The sequence below is a fragment of the Hemicordylus capensis genome, chromosome 2 (genome assembly GCF_027244095.1).
Source record: "Hemicordylus capensis ecotype Gifberg chromosome 2, rHemCap1.1.pri, whole genome shotgun sequence".
NCBI lineage: Eukaryota > Metazoa > Chordata > Lepidosauria > Squamata > Cordylidae > Hemicordylus > Hemicordylus capensis.
In genome coordinates, this window is record NC_069658.1 from 72,588,938 (window position 1) to 72,608,501 (window position 19,564).

A 19,564-nucleotide genomic window follows, 5' to 3' on the forward strand; every position below is an offset into this window, starting at 1 on the left:
CAGATGGAAGAGATATTAGTTACAAGATCACATACCGTTAACTCTTGTCTCAAGATGACTACAGAAGTTAAATTTACACCTGTTCTTTGTTACTGCTGCTGGTTTTTTGTATGCTATAACATCAGAGTTCTATAGCGGAACCTTTTTAATACATCTGATGAGGACTATTTCAGCCTTTCAGGTAAACTTCTGAATAGTACACCATGGAGAATTAGGAATGGGGAGAATGCCCCTTGTTTGGCACACAATCAGTTTGGTTTCTGCAAACATTCCCTTCCGATACTGACAAAAGCTTGAAGGCTTTTGTGAATACTCCAAAAGAATGCTAACAAAAATACAATTGTTTCCCACCTGCAAAGTAAGCTGATGGGGGAAGGAAAAAAAACTTTGTTTTTTGCAAGGGTAGGAGTGCTGGTGAGGTGGGAGCCCATTTTCTCACTCATCAGGCAGTCTGTGACCTCCCTGCTCAGCTGCTGAAATGGAAATGATGCATCTGAGCATGCTTAGAAATGTTATTCCCTGCTGGAATCATGGACATTGATTTTTTCTTATTACACATGAAAGGCCATATTTACACTTTAATGTATCAAGAAGAAGAGATATAGAGTGTATATTGAAGTTTCTTTGGCCAAGACACAGGATATACATCTAAGAAATATTAATAACGTATACTGTAAAATACTCAAAGCATGTATAAAAGATTCTTGTAGTCATAACAGCATTCTTAGCTGTTGTTATTCAGATGCTTTCAGTTCCACAGAGGAGTTCTTAATAAATCGGTTTGTCTTCCACTTGTCTTGCTTCTTCTGTTGATAGCTATTGCAACTCATTTTGGTTCTGTACTTGCCTTAGGACACTTGCAGTGAGATACAAAAAGGGCAAAATTAGTTATGCTTAGGAACTAATAATGCCCACATATATGTTTTATTCACTGAAGTCCTGATCCAGAGAAGTGTGCTAACAGGACCTTTATTTCATACTGTACCATCTTGCTTGCAAGATGTAGTTGTTCCCTTCCCTGTGTATCTATTTATTTGTTTTATAACCTGGCTTTCTCCAAATTTTAAAGTGTTTTTAACATGTTTTAATCTTATTTTTATTTTATGGGTTTTAAACTGTGGTGTTGTTTAATTGTTCTATGGTATTTTATATTTTAATTGTTGATTGATTATAACTGTCTTTGTTTTATTTGTAAACTGCCCTGAGCCAATTTTGTACAGCGGTATAAAAATTGAATATCAATCAATCAATCAATCAATCAATCAAGGTTCCATTGTGAGTTGCAAAACTAAATGTCCAAAAAGCCAATAATAACAATAAAATACAGTAAGATAGCACAAAATCTAACAACTCAAGATTCATTCTGCTCCATAGGTCTGTTGAACTATAAATATTTTTAAAGGTCTCTTAAAGCTGTCCAGTGTTTGAGCAGAGAGAGCTTTCTCTTCTGAGGTATTCCACAGATGTGGTGCCATCACTCAAGGTGCTCTGCTCTTGAAGTTACAAACCTGCTACTGATGGTGGACAAAAACTGAGCAAAGTCTCCTTGGCAGATATAAAGGGACAAGGGGGTCCATATGCTAAATGACTCTAAAATCTTTGCTTGTCATCAATGCCTTATGGTAATTTTTAAAAAGACACTGGTTTTTAAAAAGACTGCGCTGCTATGGGGCTCTAAAACACGCAGCCAAACTGCTGAACAAGAGGGCAGTACTGGGACTGCTGTCTCTTGTGCAGTCTCACATTGAGACTTCTGTTTCTTCCAAGAGGCAGTTCTGGTACTGACTCTTGTGCAGAAGAGTGGCTGTGTGCTTTATAACAGGCAAGTCGGGCACCACCTGCATTTTGCTGTGGGGTATGTATGCTGTTCTGGTTAGCGACTGTGTATGTCTTGAAGGACTAGTAACCAGTAAACCTTGATAGTTCAGACCTGTTGCCTAGTTGTCAATTTTTATTTCTTTTGAACAGTTATTAAAGTTTGGGGCTAAACCAGGAGTTAGTGCAAGCAAGTTGGCAATTTCATTTGAGATACTCAACTTTGATAATTATTTTTACCTAATACATTTGATGGTCTGCCTGGAGAGTGGGAGGCTGTTGGTTCGGGTCCCCACTGGTTTCCCAGAGTGTGGGAGGCTCCTATATTGGGCAGCAGTAATAAAGGAGGGTGCTCAAAGGCGTCATCTTGTACTGCATGGGAGAAGGCAATGGTAAACCAGTCCTGTATTCTACCAAGCAAAACATATGGCTCTGTAGTCGCCAGGAGTCAACACTGACTCAACAGCACAACCCAACCTAACCCAATGCATTTGATAAAGCAAAACCCCCATGTAGCACTGAGTAATTAATCATTCATTCATTCATTCATTCAGTTTCTATACCGCCCTTCCAAAAATGCTCATGACCCAGAGAAATAATAAATGAAAATAAGATGGCTCCCTGTCCCCAAAGGGCTCACAATCTAAAAAGAAACATAAAATAGACACCAGCAACAGTCACTGGAGGTACTGTGCTGGGGGTGAATTGGACCAGTTAATCTCCTCCTGCTAAATAGAGAGAATCACCAAGTTAAAAGGTGCCCCTTTTACAAAGGATCATTATTTTAATTTTCATTGTCTTCCCTCCCACCCTTATTCTCTAGGATAAGAAAGATAAAGTTTCCAGATTTGATAACCTTCGGCACTCTATTGCTGGAATGATTAGGTCTCCAAAGTCAATGCTGGGCTCTTCATCGGTAAGTGCACAATCCATATTGCATTCTTACTCTTCTTTTTGTTTTTTTAAGGACCAAACTAGGTATTTCAACTAACTCTGAGTTTGTTAAATACAGGAGGGCCTTGTTATCCACATATTCGTGTATCTGCGGTTGGGTAAAAGACACCTTGACCATGGAAAAAAGGAAAGGAAAAAAACACATTGATCCCTCAAATCTGTGGGTCAGAGTGGCCAGAAATGATGGTGGAGGTCATTTCTGGCCACCATATTGTGTTTAGGAACCTCAAAATGGTTCTGCCAAAAAAAAAAAAAGGAAGAAAAGAAAAAGCTGGCGATTTTGGTCTGATTTTCAGCTGATTTAGGAGCATTCCAGCACAACTTGGGAGAGCAGCAAAGCATGGAAGGGAGCTCCCCCCACCCACCCAATTTGGCCAATTTCCGGTAATTTTTGATTATTTCCCCGACTACTGGGAACCTAAGGCCCGCAATCCCAAAGCCCCACAATCCCCCCAGTGACTCAATATTCGTGGTTACCGTATCGACTGTTGCAGCTGGGAATGGAACAACCACAATATTGAGGTCCTCCATTCATCTATAAAATGAGTGGAAAACATGTGTTAATACCCAAAGAAGTGTGCAGGGAAGGAGACTGAAACCCTCTCCTACCCTGATGCTTTAAGCATTTCTCTCTCTGCCTGGATCACTTGTTTGAAAAAGACTTCAAAGCAGTGGAGTGTGGTGATTTAACGTGGGGGAGGGATAACTTTCATTCTCCTTACCCCTACATCCCTTTTGTAATGTTTACCTTTGCCCTAAGACAAATAGTTTTCTTGTACTATAATCATTCATAATTTCCTGGTAGCTGTTGCAGGATTATTAATATTTGGCTTTTTAATATAATCATTGGTTGCATTTCTCTCCCACTCTTCCTCCAATGAGCTTTGGTTGGCTTACAACATTCTCTCCCTTTTTTATCCTCACAGCAAGTCTGGGAGGTAAGAGGCTGAGAGTTAATGACTGGCCCAAGGGTCACCCTGTGGCAGAATGGGGATTTGAAAACTGGTCTCCTTAGTTCCCCTCAGGAGTGGCCTTAGAGAGCCTTGACAGGGTGTGGGGCCTGGGTCAAATCAGCCAGTGTGAGGCCCCTTTCCAGTTAATTTTAATGGCAACAAATGCTTGTCCTGCCCTAAGGACAGCCCTGCCCTTCTAACCACTGCATCAAATTGGTTTGATTAACCTAGATCAGGAGTTCTTGCCCAGGGTCTATGGACCTCCCGAGGGTCCAAGGGATAGGTCTGCGTGGTCCATGGAAAAATCTTTGCTGCACTGAATTGACTTTCAGTAAGCCAGAATATTTACAGGAGGCTTATAAAAATATATTATATAATAGTGTGGGGGGCAGCGGCCGCATGTTCCATAGTAGTACTTGAGGACCTGGGGGAGGGGAGGCATGTACAAAAATGTTATGAATCCTGACCTAGATAGTTTTCTGCCCCAGCACAGCTATATTGAAGATAAAGATACAGACAGATGATGAAGCCCAAGAAGTGGTTAACATGCTGTACAGTGAAACACTGGCATTCCTGAATTGCTGGAGCTGCTGTGCACATAACAGGCAGCTCTGGTGGTGTTGCACAAGAGTGTGCTTGCTCAACTACCTAAAATGCATGAACAGATGTGTAAATAATGAAAGTAGTGCTGGCCAAGTGCATACGTTCTGTTTTAGGTAGCAGTGCAAGTGTACTCTTGATGAATACCTTCAGGGCTGCCTAGTGAGCCCCAGTGGGTCAGGAATGCTAGTGTTTCACTGCACAGCATGTTGGCCAGTGTTCATATCAGAACCTATAAGAATAGAATGGCTGTGCCCAACATCCTGAAGATATTTTACATGTGATCGAATGCTGAGGTGGCCAAATCAATTTCTGCTTTTTTCACTCATATACTGGCACTAAGAGGTTGAAAGTTTTAAAAGGTAACTTTTAGAATTTATTTCCCATTTTGGGTTTTGGAGTTTAAGTGCTCTTAGATAATTAATTCTATTTTTTCATCATGGCTTTCAAATGAGCGAGCTATCCTATAGTTACCATCAGCATTTCTTTATCTGTCTAGTCAGTGTTGAATCTACCTGATGGTGACCAGTCGTGCTAGAGGACATACCAGAGTACAAGTTGAGTACTTGTGTGCAATATTTGAATAGGCTTAATCAAGAATATTGTTGTGTAGGTGGAGCTCTTCTGTTGTTCATCTTGGATCATATATGTTTGAAGCCATACATAATTAGCATTAAATGTGGCTCTTCTTCAGGCAATTATTTACCTTAATTGGAAGGAAAACTATGGTTTGAAACACAGAAAAACAGGTAGTATAAGAAGAGAACTTTTGCTTCTGTACAGGAGAATCTCTATTGGTTGGCGCTTCTAAAGTTTTTATTCTGTAGAACAATGAGAGCTCTTCAGCTTAAATATATATAACTGGCAAGAGAATAATGGACCAGTTTGGATAATACCGTATTTTATGGACTATAAGACGCTACGGACTGTAAGACTCACCTTAATTTTAATCCAGTTTTTCAGAGTTTTAACATATTAAACTGTTAATTCCTCTTTCAATTGCTCCTACTCCACTCCTTGTTTTCTCTTCAACCTCGCTTCTGACCCTATTAAAAAAACAAAACTCTTTCGTTTTCGAGCTTTCCTTCTCCTCTCGCCTCCATCTCCCCTCCAAGTCCTCCCACCGCGCCCCGCTTTGTCCTTTCCCTCTTTCTGCCATGGAGCAGAGCAGAGTGCCTTGTTTGCAGGGCCTTAGGCCCAGAACGGAGAAAGCGAGGGCGCAAACGGCGAAAGCGGACCGCTCCGCTGTGAGCGCGGCCGCCGCCAAGCATGCCTCAGCCGCGCTAAAGACCACTGCGTCCCCCCCGGGCGAAGGGCCATCCACGGCAATGCTCCTCACTGCGGGAGTGAGCGCCTCGAAGAAGGGCCGCGGCGGTGCGTGCGGGCGCGCACAGCGATGGCCGCCATTTTGACTCGGCCTTTGAGGCCGACGCAGACCAGGCAAGGGCCCGGTGGCAGCGCAGGAGGGCCCAGGTGCTGGAAACTTTTGCGGCGGCACGATCCTCGGAGGCCACCAGCTCATCGGGGGAGGAGGAGGAGTCCACGGCCCAAGCGGCGGAGGGTAAGCTGGAGCGGCAGTCCCCAGGCAGCACAGGGTTAATAGAGGGTCGCCCCCAACCCCCTCCTTTAGCATTGGTACAGGCTTTGCCGGGGGATAGCCCCCCCCCTCGAACCTGTTGGGCAGGCTTACAAGTATAAGACGCAGTTACGAATATAAGACGCACCTGAATTTTGGCGGATATTTTTTGAGGGGAAAAGTGCGTCTTATAGTCCATAAAATACGTACTCCCTCCTTGGTCACAGGCACATGTGATTAAGAGTGTGCACATCTCAATGTATTTCCCAGACATCTTTATGTCTTTTCAGCATGTTTCTGGGGAGGAAGAAAAGAGGTTAACTTAGTATTTGGGTCACATGTAGAGTGGAAGCTCAGATGAACTGCTCCCCCATACACATAAAGAGCACACTGGAAGGATGTCAGAGAACGTAGGAAAAGTGATGGGATGGGCACACTCATGGCACATCACGTCCCCTTTTTTAATTATGTGAGCTGGTTTAGATTTTATTTTTGTAGTTTGTTCACCAGTCATTTTGTAACTGGGTTGAAATTTATAAAGGGTTAGTTCAGACAGTATGTCCAAACCAGCTTCCATCCACATATAATTAGGGATGTGTACTAGCGTGGGCCCCTTGCTTACATGCCTTCCTCCTTGTCCTAATTGTGTGTGGGGTGGGTGTGGGTGAGAGGGGAGCATTGTTATAAATTCTGCATGCTTTAACATGTCCTGTTGATCCTTCTGGTTCACCTTTCGTCTTCCGCCTTCTCCTAAATGCATGTAGAGAGTGATTCAGCTGTACTGCCTGTTCACACATGATACAGTTACTGCATGCAATATTCAATGTATTGTGATCATTTGTGCGAGGGCAGATCGGATGTAGTATTTAGATCATGTTTGAGGAGATGGTTCATGGTTAGAAGAAATGGGAAGGTGCACCAGGAGTAGTAGTGAATTGTGCTAGTTTATGTTCTTAGTCACATGGTGGGTAGGCCAGCTTGGACATATCGTCCAAATGGGCCATGGGATGACTATGAAGCTTTTTAGTTCTCTTTGAATAAAAATAGACAAAGCAAGGTGCTGTTTTTCTAGGTTAACAAGTATTTTATATTGGAATTGATAAACTGCAAACAAACTGAAATAAAATCCTTGCTTTACATAAGCAGACCAAATAGACTGAGACAGCTGAGTAATCAAACAGCAAGGAGAAGTCAAATCAGTATATTTTGGATTTGTTTTATACACTGATTAGAGTGCTATAAGGGTAGAAATTTCTGCAAGATAATTTGATTTTGTATCTTTTCCTTCATTTTATATAAAGATGGAAGGAGAAAAATATCTTCAAAGCAGCTTTTAATATTTTTCTCTCTTTCTGAACATAATTTAGCCTATTCTGCTATTTTCCAGCATTTGTAATGCTGACTATGAAAAATACTAAGTAGCCTGAAGAACCCTTATGGTCCATATTTAGGATTCTGAGTTTAGTGAATCCTGAGACTATAGTAAAGGAAAGTTGTGCCATCGACTCAGTGTCAACTCATTGTGAGCACAGAGCCATGTGGTTTTCTTTGGTAGAATATAGGAGGAGTTTACCATTGCCATCTCCTGTGCAGTATGAGATGACGCCTTTCAGCATCTTCCTATATCGCTGCTGCCTGATAATAGGTGTTTCCCATAGTCTGTGAAACATACCAGGGGGATTCGAGCCAGCAATCTCTTGCTGCCTAGGCAAGTTACTTCCCCGCTGCGCCGTTAGATGGCTTGAGGCTTTAGTACTTGCTAATGAATAAGATTTACAACTATTTGCATTTTAGAAATGGTTTGTGGGTTAAGAAGTAGAAAGAAAGAAAAAGTGCTAACTAGTGGTACACTCCTAAGATATTTTATGTAATGAACTTGAGGTTTTCCTTTAAGACTTAGTATTTAGCTGATTATCTTATCGGTAAGGATTTGATTTGATTTTGATCTGATCATTTTAAGAATTTAGATAATTAGCTTCTCACATTATGATCTTTTTTGTTGTTTTGTTTTGAAGATTATGGAGAAAAGGAGGGAAGGCAACTGTATGGCAACAGTAGGAGGGACAAGCTCTAAGGTGCACTAGAAATGTATTACTTATTAGGCCCAAGAGATAGCTCCCCCCTCAAGCCCCCCTCCCCCAACACTGTGGTTTGGATCCAAAGAAGAATGAACAAAAAGAGAAAACGACTTAGTGCTGTTCCTTGCTAGTAAAAGGCTTCAGGCAACGCAGAGCCTCAGTGTATCAGAGGTTGCATTAAAGTACGAGAAACATGTTGAATAAGGAAGATTTAGATCGGAAAACATGTTATTTTGTTTTTACTGAATTTGGGGTCCTGTTAACATCTACGGGTCAGATTATTTGTCCATCCAGCTCAGTTTTGTTTGACTGACAGTGGCTCTCCAGGCTTTCAGGCAGGGGTCTTTCCTAGCCCTACCTGGAGATGCCAGGAATTAAACCTGGGATTTTCTGCCTACAAAGCATTTGCTCTGCGACTGAGCAACAGGCCCTCCCCTCATAAAATCTTTTGCTTAAGTTGGAAACAATTTTTCCATGGGGCAAAAACAGTTTTCTGCTAGTGGAACAGTGTCTTTGGATCCAAACCTGTGTTTCTAATTTATATAGCAGAGTTATTTGTAGTGTATGGTACAGCTTGCTGGTTTGAATTTTGCTTAGCCTTTCATTTATCTTATGGACACTGTGTTGTCCTATAATGTATTTGTTTTAAATATTTATATTCTTATATTTATATTCTGTCATATATTTATATGACATATATTTGTATTTATATTCTGTCAAGAGATGAGTCTTACATGAGGCAAGGTGAAGTGATAGCCTAAAATTTATTTCTTTATTATTTCTCTGTGTAAACTGCCCTGAGCCATTTTTGGAAGGGTGGTATAGAAATTGAACAACAGCAACAACATTAAACTATAACATTATAAAAACTCATCTCATAATGAAACATTATAACATTATAAAAACTCATCTCATAATGAAAGACCCAGAAAAAGGAGCAGTTCCGAGTAATTATAGACCGATAACCTGCCTGCCAACCATGTTCAAATTATGAACTGGAATAATAGTAGATGAAGTAATGCAACACTTATTAACTAACAAACAGCTGCCAGTTGAACAGAAAGGAAATTGCCCAAACACCAGAGGCACAAAAGACCAGCTGCTGATTGACAAAATGATTTTAGAAAATTGCAAGAGAAGAAAAACCAATCTAAGTGTTGCATGGATTGACTACAAGAAAGCCTTCGATTCATTGCCTCACACATGGATACTAATATGTTTAGAAACAACTGGTGTCAGCAAAAACATTCAGATAATTATTTAAAAAGCAATGAGCATTTGGAGTACACAGTTAACAATCAATGGCGAGACACTTGGACAGGTTAGCATTAGAAGAAGCATTTTCCAAGGGGACTCACTATCCCCTCTGTTGTTTGTAATCACCATGACTCCACTTTCACAAATACTAAACAAAACAGACCTTGGATACCAAACATCTAGTCAAATCAACCATCTGCTGTAAATGGACGATCTGAAGTTGTATGGAAAGTCCCAGTCAGAAATCGAATCACTGCTAAACACTGTCCATATATTCAGTAGTGATATAACAGTGGAGTTTGGACTAGACAAGTGTGCTGCATTAATAAAGAACAGAGGAAAAATAACAAAAACAGAAGGAATAGAACTGCCCAATGGAATCAACATCAAAAATTTGGAAGAGAAAGAAACTTACAAATACTTGGGCATTCTCAAGGCTGATAACATTGCACACACTGAAGTTAAAAGAAAAATTGGAAGTGAATACTACAGGAGAATTAGAAAAATCCTCAAGTCCAAACTCAATGGCAGGAACACCATACACACTATAAACACCTGGGCTATACTGTACCTGTTATCAGATACACTGCAGGAATAATAGACTGGACCCAGGCAGAGCTAGAGACGCTAGATCGTAAGACCAGAAAAATCATGACCATCAATCATGCTCTGAACTCCCGCAGTGATGTAGATAGGCTATACCACCCTTGCAGCTCAGGTGGAAGAGCAATGCTGCAAGTCCATCAAACAGTAGAGGAGGAGAAAAGAGGCCTTGAAGGACAGTGAAGAAGATGCACTTAAAAATAACGAGAAACTATTCAACACCAATGAAAGAAAGCAGGCCTACAAGAAAGAACAAGTCAAGAACTGAGCAGAAAAATGGAAAAATAAGCCACTGCATGGTCAATCCCATCATATTTTTGCATCTTGCACAATATAAGTGGAAAATCAGACAGAACCAAGACTTGGCAATGGCTTAAGAATGGCAACTTGAAGAAAGAAACAGAGGGTTTAATACTGGCTGCACAAGAACAGGCACTAAGAACAAATGCAATAAGAGCAAAAGTAGAAAAGTCAACAACAAACAGCAAGTGCCGCCTTTGTAAAGAAGCAGATGAAACAGTGGACCACCTAATCAGCTGTTGTAAAAAGATCGCACAGACTGACTACAAACAAAGGCATGACAAGGTAGCAGGGATGATACACTGGAACATCTGCAAAAAATACAAGCTACCTGTAGCCAAAAATTGGTGGGACCATAAAATTGAAAAAGTTGAAGAAAATGAAGATGTAAAAATATTATGGGACTTCCGACTACAAACAGACAAACATCTGCCACACAATACACCAGATATAACTGTAGTCGAGAAGAAAGAAAAACAAGTTAAAATAATCGACATAGCAATACCAGGGGATAGCAGAATAGAAGAAAAAGAAATAGAAAAAAATCACCAAATACAAAGATCTACAAATTGAAATTGAAAGGCTGTGGCAGAAAAAGACCCAAATAATCCCAGTGGTAATTGGTGCCCTGGGTGCAGTTCCAAAAGACCTTGAAGAGCACCTCAACACCATAGGGGCCACAGAAATCACCATCAGCCAGTTTCAAAAAGCAGCTTTACTGGGAACAGCCTATATTCTGGAACGATATCTATAACAATTGACAATAAAATTCAGCCATCCCAGGTCCTTGGGAAGGACTTGATGTCTGGATAAAACAAACCAGTCAATAACACCTGTCTGACTGTGTAAACAAGAAATAACAACAACAACAACTGCCTCCCCCTGCTGAGCCCAGTCATCCAAGCAACTCTTTGCTAAGCCATTCCTCTCTTCCTGACTACTTCCTCCTCCTCCTCCTCCTCCTTATCCTCCTCCTCCTCTTCCCCTTTACTGCCTCCTCCCTTGTTTGTTATTGGCCTGATAATGAAAAGAGAGGAACAGTGGAAGAGGAAATGAGGAAGGGGCATCAGAGCATCTGTAGAGCATCTATAGTACTCTATTGTTGTTGTTTACTATATTTTTATACTGCATCTCAAGAAACACACTTTCAAAGTTGTTGACATAGAAAAGGAATAAGATGGTTCTCTAAAACCATCCCCAGAGCACCCATAATCTAAAAACAAGCACTATGTAGACACCAGCAACAGTCACTGGAAAAGTCCTTGGCTGGGGTTGGATAGGGACAGTTATTTCCCCCGCCCCACTAAAAATAAGATATTCACCACTTTAAAGGGTGTCTACCTGACAGTACTCTAATGCCCTTTCCTCTTCTGCTTCTTGCCGCTTATTATCAGTTCAGTGGCAAATGAGGAAGGAGGTTGTTCAGGGCGAGTACTGCTGCTTCAAAGGTGGTGATGGCAGAGGGTACTGTGTGCATTTGCAGGAATATGCAGAAACTCAGGAAGCAGCCACTATCACTTGAAAAAAGAGGAGGCAGCATTTAGTGCTCTGCCTCAGGCACAAAGAGATCTTGGGCCATGACTAACTCTGTCTATCAACATGGTTCTCAAAGTGTCTTCCATAATAATTAAAACAATATGTTACAGATAAAACTATGAAATAAAAACAGAGCAATAAAAATGAATACTAGCACTGTGCTTTGGCATGTCTGAAGCCGAATAATTTGCACTACCCCTTTGAAACTGGATGGGGGCACCACTCTACACACAGTGTTCTCTGCACCATACTGTGCACTTTATAAGAAGCAGAACCCCAGACTGCCTCAGCAATGGCTGGAGTGGTGCACAGGTTGTGGCAGGAGGTGTACGCGGAGAGTGATGGGAGTGGTAGTCCATTCAGTGCTTTCCCCATAGAACTCTTTGGTGAAAAGACTACTGCTATGCGTACACACCTCCTGTCACAACCCATGTGTACCCAGACATTGCTGGGGCAGTATAGGGCTTTACTTCCTGTAAAGGAGTCCCCCTGCACCAAAAGTGTGCAGTACTATGTGGAGATGACTGTATAGGGATCAGCTCCCTCTGGGTGGTTCTAAAGGTGTGGGGCAGGTTATTCCGCTCCGGACACACACAAAGCCAACCCTGATAAATAATAATAGAGTCCTATAGAGTTGGAAGGGACCTTTGCAACTTTCTAGTTCAAGTTCTACCTGATTGAAAACTGAATCACGGTTAAAATAAGCAGCCAATGAAGCTAGAGAGTGCTTAGAGCTGTCTGGGCAAACAAAAAATTCTCACCTCACGCTTAAAAACAGGGACAACCCTTCCACGAGGCAAGGTGAGGCAGTCATCTCATGCTCGGTGTGGGGAGAGTGCAGGGGGCAGAAAGTGTTGCACCCCATTACCACAGATGCCACTCCACTGGCCACTGCTGCCATCTTTCTAAGGACTTAGCAACTGGCGCAAGTGATCTTTCAGATACCCTGTGGTCTCAGACTTTTTAGGGTTTAGGGCAAAATCATTAAATTTTCAGTCGCTTATCATCTTTGCTTTTTAAGTACTTAGAATTTTGATGCCATGAGTTATTTTATTCAGAACATTTGGATATAAAGAATTAACAGCACTGTTGTGATCACTGAACACTTAAGTACCAATAGACAAATTATCTTATTCAGAAAGAAAGAGTATTTTAAACTGCACTAGTAAAATTTTGTTGTTGTTGTGTGGGTTTTTTTGCTTTTTTTTTGGTATTTGTATGTGTTAAACCAGTTTCTGTTTCATGGATCTTTTCTCAATTTTTTATTAATGCGTAACTCTGCTGTTTTCTTTTAAAGTAAATATTTAAGAAAAGGAACTTGCCCAGTTTGATAACTGGTTGGTTATATTCCCTTTAGTTCACTACATAACTAATGTACAGTTTTGAGAGAGGCTCTAAAATAGTTGTTCTCAATTGTACTTTAAATGAAAATTTAATTAACAGAAAACTCTATTTACTAATTTTCACTTTTTCGTATATTTTTCCTAAGTTCTTTGATGTAATATCGACCAGCGAAAAACCACTATCAGAGCAAGATTGGTATCATGGTGCAATCCCGAGAATAGAAGCTCAAGAGCTGTTAAACCATCAAGGAGACTTCTTGGTGCGAGAGAGTCATGGGAAGCCTGGTGAATATGTCCTTTCTGTGTTTTCAGATGGACAACGGAGGCACTTCATCATACAGTATGCTCATGCTGATGTATGTTTAAGATTGTACTGAATTTTTTAAATTAAATAATTATTGTTAAATTATTGGGTATGCCAGTTAGTTAGAGATAGCTGTGCTGTATATAGCATTCCTGATTTTTACTAATCATGTGGGCAATAATTATAAATATGTATTTGTGTTGCAAAAAGAACTACAAGTATCATCTTGGGATTTATTAATAAAACCATTATGTGCAGAATGTGGGAACTGATAGTACTGCTCTAAAGGTTTCTGGGTAGCCTTCAGATGTATTATGTTCATGTTTTCAATACCAAATTTTAAGATGGATACAGTGAAATTGGAAGAGAGCCAGAGAGCTGGTAGTCTTCAGAATGCATAACATACAAAGAAAGACTGAAATTACTAGGTGTGTAAAGTTGAGAATATTGAAGTGGGTGTCTCATATTTAAGATCGTTAGCCAATATGTTGTGTAAGGCATTGTCAATGTTTCTGACCCTCTGGGGCTGCTGTGCATGTGGAAGGCAGCTTTGGTGGTATAGGGCAAGAGCACCCGCTTGAAACAGCATCTGCACAGCATTACTTCCATTGTTTCCAAGCTGCTTCCACATATGCAGCAGCCCTGGCAGGTTGGAAACAGTAGTGTTACCTTGTGCAACATGTTCTACACTTATTTCTACTCAAAGCCTGAGTAGTAAAAGGAACGGAAGGCATTTCCCCCCTTTTCAGTAGTTATGGGTAAAGTGGGAATTCTGATCTCCATTACTGAATGTGACATGGGGTGGTATTTTCTTTAAAGTGCCAAACTAAATGTGAAAGTAAGAGGGCCATTACTGCAGGGGCATAGCAATGCTGGTGGTTGCCTGTGTCCAAGCCTTTTGGCAAGTCACCACAGTGCCACTCGCAAAGATCTCCACTAGCCTCAGCTCATCTGCTGTTGCCTTGCAGAGACTGGCCACCTGCCTGGCCTCTGCCCCCTGCCAAATATTGCTGCTGCTACCGCCACAGACCACCCATTCACTTGGCCTTTGTGGCTTCTGTTAAAAGCTGCTTTCACCAGCTGCGATGCAATTATATCACCAACTGGTGCCTGTTATCCCTGGAATAACAGGTGCTGGGTGGTAGCATCATTATACTGTGCCGTGGCCGGCGTCAGTGATGTTTAACGGGGCCGTGAAGGCCATGTAGGTGGCTGGTGTGCAGTGGCAGCAGTAATAAATAGTGGGGTGGGCGAAGGAAGCAAATGGTGATACCTCACAACAGGGCCCCTGGTGGCCTGGCAGCCCGTGTTCATAAAACACGGGTGAACACTGGTAGATACACCCCTGCATTATTGAATCTGCTGCTGTTTTTTGAAAATGTTGAGCAGCTCTTTGTGTGTGTGTGTTCGCGCACACATGCACGCACACACCCCTCTGTTGCTCAGATTATATTTGCCTTGTGGAACAAAACATAGAACTAGCATATAGTTGTGTTGTCCACAGGGCCAATAGCAGCTTAAGGGGATTTTCTTTGGGACAGTTGCAGGGGGAAGGGTTAAATCTCTTCACCACCAACACTGTAGTCCCAGTCCCTCAGTGTCTGCTGTTCAGTTGTGTAAGAACAGTGGAGGATCTTATCACAGTTTGCTTTTTGTCACAAATAGTTACAACCTTTGTTAAGCAATATACAAAAGCACAGCAAGGAAACACTCCCTCTTGGAAGAATGAATGACCAGTTGAGTTTGGCCAGCTCAGTTTGAATCTGGACCTTCAAACTGACCCCGCCTGGTCAGCTTGCGTGCCAGCTCGGGGGTTATACTTGTAAAGGGGATATAGATAGATAGATAGATAGGCTTGAGAAACTTCTTGAAAGTACTTTTATGCTAAATTTCATTAGCTGGAGGTCTACAATATTTATTCTATTTATCAAAAAATTTTACCGCCCCAAACTTCCCCCTCTGGATGGTTTACAACAACATAAAACAAGTTAAAGCACAGAAAATAAAAACCTTAAAACAACTGAAAGATTTTGGAACAGTTACCCATGCGCCACAGAACAGGAGTGATTTTTTTTTAACCTATGATCAGCAATAATCTCAGAGATTACATCCGTGAAAGAATTTGACTGAGCTGCAGTTCAAAATGTTAGTACTGTATAACGTTTCAACAGAAAAAGGTAATATTTCTTGGTGAGAACTATTGTTAAAGGCATGTTTTCTGTATAATGATACACTTGCCCTGTTTGAGACCTTCTCTACATTTTTCTTTTATAATTTATATTATGTACATAAAAAGGGACTTCTGAAAATAGTTATGAGACACATCCCTCAAGTTTTGATTTAGATTTTGGTGGCAAGAGAAGCCTTCACGTTTTCTTTGATCTTTTAGTTCCCCATGACTCACCACTATGTGTTTCCAAGGATCACTGAACTATTAAATATCTCACTAGTCCTTTTACCCAACTGCTCTGCTTAATAAAAAGATTAAAGGCAAAGCTGTCCTCTTTGATTATATTTCCAATTTGCTAAACACCACATGTGGACATTATCCAATGACATCTTGTTAGAGCAGCACGATATTAGAAGAGATATATTCCATAGATGTTTCAAAGGAGAAATTTGGTTTAAAAGAACAAATAATTGAAATGTATTCTCTGGGAAAGAAAAACTATAGTCGCCCCACTCCTTTGGGCAATATCCATATTAAGTCAGTTATGACTAAGTCCCATGAAATTAATATGAGTTTAGTTAGTTATGAGTAATTTGTCTGGATACTGCCCTTTTCTTATTCTTCTGTATCAGGGCTTAGGAACACAGGACCTTACTCAACTTTGAATAATACAGGTGGCCCTCATTAACCATGGTGATTCTGTTCCTGCCAATTTCTGTGGATAATGAGGCAATGGGAATTGTGGGGTTAGGTTCCTGGAGGTGGGAAAAGGGCATAAATAATAGAAATAAAGTGCTTTACTGCGCTCTGCAGGTGTTCAGCAATGCCCTCCAAAACCCCTAATTCAGATGATTTTCAGCAGAAAATTGCAGGATTATTTTTAAAGCAAAAGAGCCACAAAACGGCTCTGTTTAGCAAAATGGTGGTCAGAAATGAACTTGGAGGTTATTTCCAGCCACCTTGAAACTATGGATAGGTGAATTCCTAATATTTTGTTGAAGCGTGTATATCGAAGTCGAATCTCCATTGCCTGACCATGGATATGTGAAACTGTGGTGTTGTTACCACGTGTGACATGGGCCATCTGTAGTGTTTTCCTTCCAGAAGTGTGTTACTCCAAAGCCCTGGTTCAGCTGTAACAGGAAACTATGATTTCCTGCTGCGTGAATGAGCCCCAGAATATTTCTGGCATATGTGCTCCCCCATTTCTCCTCTCTCATGCAAGAAGAGGAAAGGGAAACTTTTCAAAAAAAATTGTTTTGAAATTAGCTACAGCTCTGTATTGGGTCTTGGACTGTGATTTGCTTCACATCACAGTTAGGAAAAAACAGACAAAGGTCAAATTGTGGTTCCTGATTCTTGTTTGTTCCTTAATGGTAGTTGAAGTAAGCTGCAGTTCCTGTATTTACAAAGAATGTGAAACTTTGGTTAACTTCAAAACTAAAGTAAAGTATTTCCCTCTCCTCAATCCCTGCCTAAAAGAGGCCAAAGTTATGGCTTTCCAGGGGTAGGGCGCATAGTGGCAAACTATGTTTTCCCGTACCAGGCCAATACATACGGTAGTTTTTAATTATCACTGAACAATAGTCATGCCTTCTGTTGTTTATTTCTAAGGGCCAGTTCAGATTAATGCCACCCAGCACATGAGATAAGGTCAGTGGCATACTGAGATTGCGCCTGCCCTGACATCAGAGGAGGATGTCCTGACGCGTTCTTGGATGTCCCTAAATTGTGTGAGGGGGATGTTTATCTGAATTGCCCTTCTGAATTTGCTACAGAGCTCTTGTTTAAACAGGGTTCTGGAGCATGAGTAGCAGGGTGATTCAGATGAATGCCCCTCCCTGCAATTAAGAGGTTTCCCAACAGCATGTCAGGACATCCTCCCGTGATGTAAGAGCAGTCACACTCTCAGTACAACTCTGCTCTGATTACACGCTGTGGCTGGCATTAACCTGAACTGGCCCTATGTCTTGTTATTCAGGTGTTAAGAACCTAAAGAAGTTAAACTTTCTACTTATCCCTTTCTCTTACGTATGCCCCTATTAAATTGATATTGCATTGTAATTATTGGCTGATGTTTTAAGAAAATCATCTTATTTCATGTAGCCTTAGATTATCAACTGCTACCTATACCAGAAAAAGTCCTTCATGTAATAATACAACTTTCAGTCACTGTAATTGTTTTTCTCAAAATGGAGTAAAAATGTAGAAATAATTGTTATTCACTGAGAAAATTACATTATATATTATTTGTTCTGACACCAAAATAAGTGAGATTTAGTTTATCCCCATATTTCAATGTATTATTGTAATTCAGAAGTTGCAAATAATATAACTTCATGGTGTTTGGAGGTGGTTTAAAAGACCAACCACCATAAGAATAAAATGAAAGTCAGACCATTTCACTTATCTATGGTAATAGATTGCATTTTTAAAAACTGTTGTGTTTCCTCTTCAATTTTTCCCTTATAGAATCAGTATCGATTTGAAGGAACAGGGTTTTCAACAATTCCTCAGCTAATAGAACATCATTACACAACAAAACAAGTAATTACCAAGAAATCGGGTGTTGTTCTGCTGAATCCTGTTATGAAGGTATATGTTGCGAAATTCTTTCCTAATTGGTTTGCTGGTCAATGACCGAATAAACTTATAACTAAAATCTTTCCTAATTGGTTGGACAGATCACTGTAACATCTTACATTTTCTGTTCACTATTTGAATATTTTTTAAAAATTTTAATACTAAATTGTATTGCCATTTCAGAGTCAGTGTCTTGAAAACTCAAACAATGTTTTCACTATTTTCTGCAGTCAGGAAAGTGGGTATGTGGGGTTGGGGAGTTATTTTTATATTTGTTGATCTCCATCTGCCTTGCTTCTCTTTCCAGGGAAGCCCAAGGCTGATCATGATCCTTTATCCCCCGCCCCCAATTGACAGGTGCCAAATATTGAGCAATAAATAGGCTTGTATATTAATTGTTATAGGAAAATATATTGTTGATCTATCTAATTTTTGAAATCTATAGATACTTAAAAATATTTTTATGAGGCCAAATTATGTGAAAGATGGCTGAATGTAAGAGTTCTAAAAGCACTCTTAAAACCCTGTATTTTCTGCCACCTTTAATTTATTCATTCATTCATTTACTTACTTGTCATATTTGTAGACCGCCTGATATATTGTTTATTTGTTTGTTATTTCTCTTTGTAAACCGCCCTGAGCCATTTTTGGAAGGGCGGTATAGAAATTGAAATAATAATAATAATAATAATAAATAATCAAAAAGCAGCTTTACTGGGAACAGCCTATATTTTGCGACGATATCTATAATAACCAACAATATTGAAGATAAAATTCAGCCACCCCAGGTCCTTGGGAAGGACTCGATGTCTGGATTGACAAACCAGTCAATAACACCTGTCTGACTGTGTAAACAAGAAATAATAATAATAATAATAATATGACTCTTTAGGCAGTATACATTGTTTGAAAATAAAGCAACAATAAAAACCGAATAAAAACCAAACAGTTTTAAAACGTTTGTAGTTAAAAGCCTGTGAAAACAGGTGTGTCTTAAGGGTCTTTTTAAAGGCAGCCAGAGATGAAGAAGCTCTTGTTTTGACAGGGAATACATTCCAAAGCTCTGGGGCAGCCATAGAGGATAATTCCTTTATGAATTGTGTTCAGTCTTACAGCCCCAGTAAGAATAATCAGGGAGCTAGTGTTCACGTTGTTATGGGGCATCAAATATATCTTCTGGCATTTATAATTTTAGAAGTAGCTTGCTGCCTTTGACGCATAGTACACGGAGGGTTTATTTTATTTTACCCACCACACAATCTACATTTGATCTCTCGTTTGAAACTCATACGAAATCTTGACAGGAATCTTCTCCATTCATCCACTTAGAGCAATAAAGCAATTTATGACATTTTAATCTTTTTATGCAAAATTACATCCCTATAATAACCCATTTAGTAAGTGGAAGTGAAATATGAAAGATCATCGGACATTATGCTATGTAACAAACAAATGGAATCATAAGCATTTAGCTTATTAACTAAAGAAGTGT

The 19,564-nt window shown here is 40.2% G+C and overlaps 1 protein-coding gene across 5 annotated transcripts in view; it reads left to right on the forward strand.

Moving 5' to 3' along the window:
• Positions 1–19,564, forward strand: part of FER (FER tyrosine kinase) — a 288,734-nt gene that overhangs the window by 97,516 nt on the left and 171,654 nt on the right. For 3 of the 5 annotated variants that reach the window (XM_053296742.1, XM_053296746.1, XM_053296744.1), the window contains 4 exons: positions 2,639–2,731; positions 7,914–7,973; positions 13,162–13,371; positions 17,962–18,084. In XM_053296742.1, the coding sequence (XP_053152717.1) occupies positions 2,639–2,731; positions 7,914–7,973; positions 13,162–13,371; positions 17,962–18,084 (486 nt within the window). The remainder of the gene's footprint in view (positions 1–2,638; positions 2,732–7,913; positions 7,974–13,161; positions 13,372–17,961; positions 18,085–19,564) is intronic. The other 2 variants (XM_053296743.1, XM_053296747.1) reach the window with 1 other exon arrangement.